The sequence below is a fragment of the Limulus polyphemus genome, unplaced genomic scaffold (assembly GCF_000517525.1).
Source record: "Limulus polyphemus unplaced genomic scaffold, Limulus_polyphemus-2.1.2 Scaffold26, whole genome shotgun sequence".
NCBI lineage: Eukaryota > Metazoa > Arthropoda > Merostomata > Xiphosura > Limulidae > Limulus > Limulus polyphemus.
Genome location: NW_013665636.1, coordinates 295,693 through 302,192, shown reverse-complemented (window position 1 = coordinate 302,192; position 6,500 = coordinate 295,693). Strand labels below are relative to the sequence as shown.

The 6,500-nt window shown below is 34.6% G+C and overlaps 1 protein-coding gene across 1 annotated transcript in view; it reads right to left on the bottom strand.

Moving 5' to 3' along the window:
- LOC106459141 (protein trachealess-like) overlaps positions 1-6,500 on the bottom strand; it is a 168,121-nt gene that overhangs the window by 129,716 nt on the left and 31,905 nt on the right. Inside the window, exon 2 of the mRNA XM_022385736.1 lies at positions 1,846-2,084. Within this exon, the coding sequence (XP_022241444.1) occupies positions 1,846-2,074 (229 nt within the window). The 5' untranslated portion in view covers positions 2,075-2,084. The remainder of the gene's footprint in view (positions 1-1,845; positions 2,085-6,500) is intronic.

Below are 6,500 nucleotides of genomic sequence, written 5' to 3'. Positions count from 1 at the left end.
CTATAATTGTAGTATCATCTGGTATATCATTAATTTCTTATTATGAGCTATAATTGTAGTATCATCTGGTATATCATTAATTTCTTATTATGAGCTATAATTGTAGTATCATCTGGTATATCATTAATTTCTTATTATGAGCTATAATTGTAGTATCATCTGGTATATCATTAACTTCTTATTATGAGACTATAATTGTAGTATCATCTGGTATATCATTAACATATAATAAAAACAACAATTCCTTGAGTAGCGCTTCCTGTATTCCATCAGAATATTTGTTATCAATGTTAACTATTGAGATTCTGCTATTTAGTTAACGTTCCAACCAATTAAAGAGTAATCTCTTATTCCCGTATTATATTTTTTTTAACAATAACTCATGATTTATTTAATCAAATGCTACGTAAAATTAACTTTTTTTCTTATTATTAATAACAATTTCACATAAAACTTAAATAACTTGTTGCATAGTTTATCCTTATGAAATGCATTCTGATATTCAGAAAAAAACATAATAATATAAAAACAAAATCCCAAATTCTAGCGTAATTCTAATATTTTTGAAAATATGCTCACTATAGTTATCTTTCATTGTTGTATTTTACCTCTCTTTTTAAATATTGGTGTTATTTTTGCGTTTTTTTAGAGAACCTGGAAATTTTTGTTTTTTGCAATAGAAAAACAGTAGACTCACTTTTTCCCTTTTTTATTGTAACTACCAAAGAAATGTTGTCCAGTCCAACTTCTTTAGTATTCTTTATCTTTTTTTTTTGCATAATAATAATTCTTTCACTTATGGTTGCTTGTTTCACAAATAACTTGTTAAGTTATATTTTGGATTATCAGACCTACATTTATTATCGTAGTGATTAATTTGTGTAATCATTTTTTCTGTTTCATTAAAAAAAAAACCTTTGCTTAGAGCAGTGGTTCCCCAAATTCTTTTAATCTGAGGCTCCCTTGATGTGAATAAAGAAGTTTGAGGCCCCCTAACCTATAACTTTAGCATGGTGATTGAAAAACAATAACCTCTTCTTTCGATATACTGTATCATTTAATTAATTCAACACAAGTTTTATCGGCTTATTGTTTATTTAGAATTAAAATTAATTCAGCATCTTTGTTTTCAGCCCATTTTTGACGCCCCCCTAGAAAAAGCTTCACGGCCCCAAGGGGGCCGCGGCTCTCACTTTGGGAAACACTGGCTTAGAGAATCTGTTATTATAACATCACCAAAAGTCATATGTCGCCAATATACTGTTTTATTTACGATTTATTCAACAATAAATTACTAACGCCGCTTCGCTTACTTTTTGTATCACTCTATGAAAGTAAAATATTATCATCATAAGTTTTCATGATATTTCTAACATAAGTTGATAATTTATTTCTAAACACAGTATACTTATTTCTATCATTATAGCTACCATTAAAATCTTCTATTCAGTAAAAAGTAACCGTTTCAGGTTGCAGGTGCTGTTGATTGGTTACCTTTCCTTTTTTCTGTAGTTCAAAACTTTATGATGGTTAGTCCTGAACCATATAATTATCTGGCCTTACCGCTTAGTCCAGAGTATGATAAAATGTCTGTCGTTTAAGTGAACAAATGAATAAAACAAAAACTAAGTTTCCACAATTCTTTCTACACTTAAACCATATTAAGAATGCTGTGGCCTTCTTAAAGTTTCAGTGGGTAAGTCTTATTATATATACCTTATATACAATCAACTCCTCCCATAATATACGATTTTTCTTAACCACTTCAATAGATACCTTTACTACAAAATAAGTTTCTCAGTCCAGGTATTATAACAAAAATTTTCATTTTTATAAGAACCCTACCTTTCAAAATCTTAGTAGCAGATGGGCCATCTCTTCCCCACGGAGGGTCGCCGATACCCGAAAAGTCCCGAAGTCTTAGAAAGCTGATGGTGAGCCGAATTATGGACGCTTTGTCCAGCTGAGAAGTGATGGCAGAAGGAAGTGGCAACATTTTAGCCAGTTCATAGAACTCGTAGTTCTCCTTGCCTCTCCTGGACCTCGCGGCGTCTCGTGATTTCTCCTTCCGCATCTCAAGGATACTGGATGGAAAGATACAGAAATTATTTGATTCGATGATATTAGTAGTGTGTGGTAATATCTTAGATGATTAATCTTCAAGGTATTAGTTGAAAAAACAACATGAATATTAATAAAATTATTAAAAGAAAGTCAAACATGAAGACGTTGTAGATTGCCACATTCTGTAATACAAAACAAAGAGCCCCCAGTGGTACAGCGGTATGTCTGCGGACTTACAACGCTAAAAACTGGGTTTCGATACCCGTGTTGGGAGAGCACAGATAGCCCATTCTGTAGCTTTGGGCTTAATTACAAACAAATGTTCATATTTTACATATGTTTTATATTCAAAGTCATTATATCTACTTGGAGTAAAGATATGAATTATTAAATGTTCTACTAAGTCAAACGTGATAATACTGTTATCGGTTATTGTTTGTTGTATCCCGGTGGCTCAGGATAAGTCTTAGGACTTGTAAAGTTTGTAACGTTTCAATATTCGTGGTCGGCACAACACATATAACCCACTGTGTAGCTTTACGCTTGACAACAAACAAACATTGCTTGTCTTGCCTTAGCGCAGGGCTGCACATTGAACTCTCTGAGCTATATCCGTCGAAGAAATCTAACCCCAAGTTCTAGCGGTGGGGGGTGGGACATTATTGGTGATATTCCAAACCGTTAATCCAAATAGTAAATAATATACACCAGCTGAAGTACTAGTTCAACGTACGAAGAAGACATAAGGGCCTCTGGGGGAGGCTAGGGGGAAGTAACATAGAGGAGTTAGATCCGAATGCCGACACCCTATGTCACCCTACGAAGGACCATAGAGATACATACCAGGTTGCTTAGAAGATGTCCAGCAGTTCGCCAGTTATGAGCGGACACATACACAGACATTTGTCAAATAATAATTTAGATTATGGTATACCCACAGAGGCTCAGCGGTAAGTCCTTACAGTGCTAAAAACCGAGTTTCGATACCTGTGGTGGGCACAGCACAGATAGCTGCTTTTGAAGCATTGCGCTTAACAACAAACAAAAGATCATCGCATTCGATATTATTCTGTACTGGGCAAGTATTAATAGTAGGGTTATTATTAAGTCAAATGTTGAAAAACATTACATTTCTGGATATTAAGTAAAAATAATGACGTAAAATATGATATTTCAGACAATTGTTTGTATGCTTGTTGTTCAAGCAAAAAACTACATAAGAGGCTTTCTGTGCTCTGTCCACCTCAGGTATCGAAACCCGAATTTTAGCGTTATAAACCCTCGGACTTATCGTTGAACCACCAGGGTGCTTAGGTAATTGAATAGAAATATATATCCTTCGAATTACAATCCCATTTATGGATCTTAGTGAAAAATATAAAGTATTCTACGTATACTATTCCAGACTATTAGGGTTAAAAAAAATCAGTATGATGTACGATATTATGTTTAAAGTTAAGATACTCTTTATAGTATTTCCAGAATTTATGTTTATGAGATAATGTTCATAGTCTTCCCCCCGCACATTATGCTAAGTACGATGTTTAATCATTTGAAGTGGTCGTATATCACATTATTTAACAAAATATTAAATCCAAATTAATGGTCAAAATACGAAACACATTTCAAGTGAAATACATGATTTTATAACATATCTCTTTTCAAGCAAGGACTCAGGTTTAACTCATCTCTTTGTTATGTTTTTCTAGAGGAAAATATAATACATAATCTTCGTAAGCATCTATAAGAACTAAAAACATTATTCCATTCATTTAGATATTTGCCCCCAAATGATTGTTTGTTTGTTTGTAATTAAGCACAAAGCCACACAATAAGCACAAAGCCACACAATGGGCTACCTGTGCTCTGCCCACGACGGGTATCGAAACCCGGATTATAGCGACATACCGCTGTGCCACTATTAGACGATAACACTAAGTTCATTTCTGTTCTATTTCAGTTTTACTATAATTGCTTAAAGGTTATTAAAAATGGCGGCTATTCGTCACGTAGTTGACAAATATATAAATTATCGAATATCTTTCCTCTTTAATTCCATGAGTTGAAACGAGTCATTGCAATAGTTTAACATTCCATTTTATGCCAAGAGTGATTATAAAATGGATAAATGAGTCTATGCAAGAGACAGTTTTGTTTTATCATCATAAGTGAACACGAGGACGGATGAAATTCCATTTTATGCCAAGAGCGATGAATTTATGCTAAATGTCTGAGTTTCATTTCAACGTCATAAGTGAACACGTGGTTTAACAAGCCAATGCCACAATTTTGGATTCCATATCTTAGTCTAAGGAGATCTGTTGATTTTGGATTACACTCAACATATACACAGGTTTTTTGTACTAAGTCATCCAACTTTGTGTTTACTCACAACTTTTAAGTGAAACACATTTCTGTGGCATCAACTCGTTCAACCATGTTATCATCATTCTATGTATTGAAATGACGAAGAAATCATTCAATCACGTGTTCTTCAAGAGCCACCGGTATTTTTTAAATATTAAAATACAAAACATAATACTAATGCTATCGTTAAAACGGTGGAAAAATTATAGTAAAACATGTAACGTGAAAAAAGAATACAAATCGTAAAATTCTTCCTAATACAACTTGGCAACGTTATTTGTTACTTCTGAGGCTTCTATGAACTTATGTTACATGTAAGAAAGTATTACCACACGTGTTATTTTCCATCACGACTTGTAAAATTGTAAAACATGATGATTGTCAAATCTGATTTAAAAGTGATTATTCTTATTTTGAGACAAGAACAACTTTTCATTTGACACACTTTATCGACCACCGACTGGAAACAAGCCAATCTTCATTTATGACAGTCTCCTTTGTGTCAAACAAACAAACAAAAAAGACAACAAAAAATTCGAAGAAATGTATTTTAAGACAGTTATTGTTTCATGGTAAACAGCACTTGTCAAAACTGTCAAAAAAAAAAACACGTCATCACCGAAAGACTGCACCTTGGGAGGTTTTAGAAATAAAGTAAAAAAAGAAAACGAATAAAAAAAAACTTGTGAGGTTCTTATGCTTACACACTGGCAAAACTAGACGTTCAAACCAACGCAGCGTCCGTGAACCACAGTCTCTTACTGTCTAGTTTATAAGTAAAGACCTGTCCTAAAATTTTGTTATTTACCCACAATATGATGTGGCATACCGATGTCAGCCACTGATGGATACAGAGGCCTCTGGAGTCCCGGGTTTCATATCCCACTTTTCCCGTGAAAATCTGAACGCGCCGCCGGAGCCATCACAGCATGTGTTCCGAGGTTCTACCGTAGCGCCCACTTTAGCCACTAGAGGATTCTAGCAAGAATTTCCCGTAATTCATGGATGTTTTCAGCAATTTCATTATGACACCATCCCTCTGCCACATCTCCCAGGAGGTTTCGACTAGCTTTCTGCAAAGAGGAGCCAATAATTTCCTCTATTGGTTACTGGTTACTTTATATCATCTGGACTTTCCGCTCAGACCGTCGACGCTACAGACCCCCCGCTGAAATGGGGTCTTGCTTCTCTGCTTTCAAGTTTTTCATTAGTTTTTCATTTCGTTTCTGCTCAGCAAGCAATTGTCTAAGAATCATATAAATCCTTTGGGGAACAGCCCGGCAATTTTATACGGCAATTCAGATATTTACAGGTTTTTCAAAATCTCGACTCTGATTTCTGGAAATGGCTTTATCATGGGATTAGGTGAGCCGTAGCGACGACAGGAACAATACTCTATAGTGTACGTTGATTCTGACCAAAGGTTTGCTTCTCTAACATAGTCAGGGAGATTTTGTAGGCGTCCCCAAGCCATAACTGCAATAGACTCTTCTTTTCTCCAAAGGTCCCTTGATACCGCAGACTTACGGAAGCCAGCCATAAGTGTAAACGAACAATAGAACGGCTGTGATAAACAAAACCATCCATAACCGAAAAAACCATCAAAAAGCAGCAGACAGAGCTTCAAGTTTCAAATCAACCGTAACTTTTTTTAACCTCAACAGAAACTATATCCAAGGGTGTTTTATAGGGCTTGTTTTAAGAGGTCTGACTTTCTGACTTATTCAATACCTTGGCAATAAAAATGTTCGTTTTTCAAACCAGTTTATATAAGTGGCAAATGTTACTAGAATACAAAGACCTAAACTGTTCAGAACACAACTGTTTTATTATTTCTGATATAATAGGAACGAACGAATAAGACTGAAGAAGTTTGAATAAAACAGTATAATTTAACAAAGAGATATGACAATAACTGATAATCAAAGACCCATAAAATGTACAGAAGTGTCCAAAATGTGGTAATTAGGTTGAAAGGTATTGATAAACCCAACCAACCTTTCGTGCTTTAAAAAGATGAAAAAAATGTGGTAATTAGGTTGAAAGGTATTGATAAACCCAACCAACCT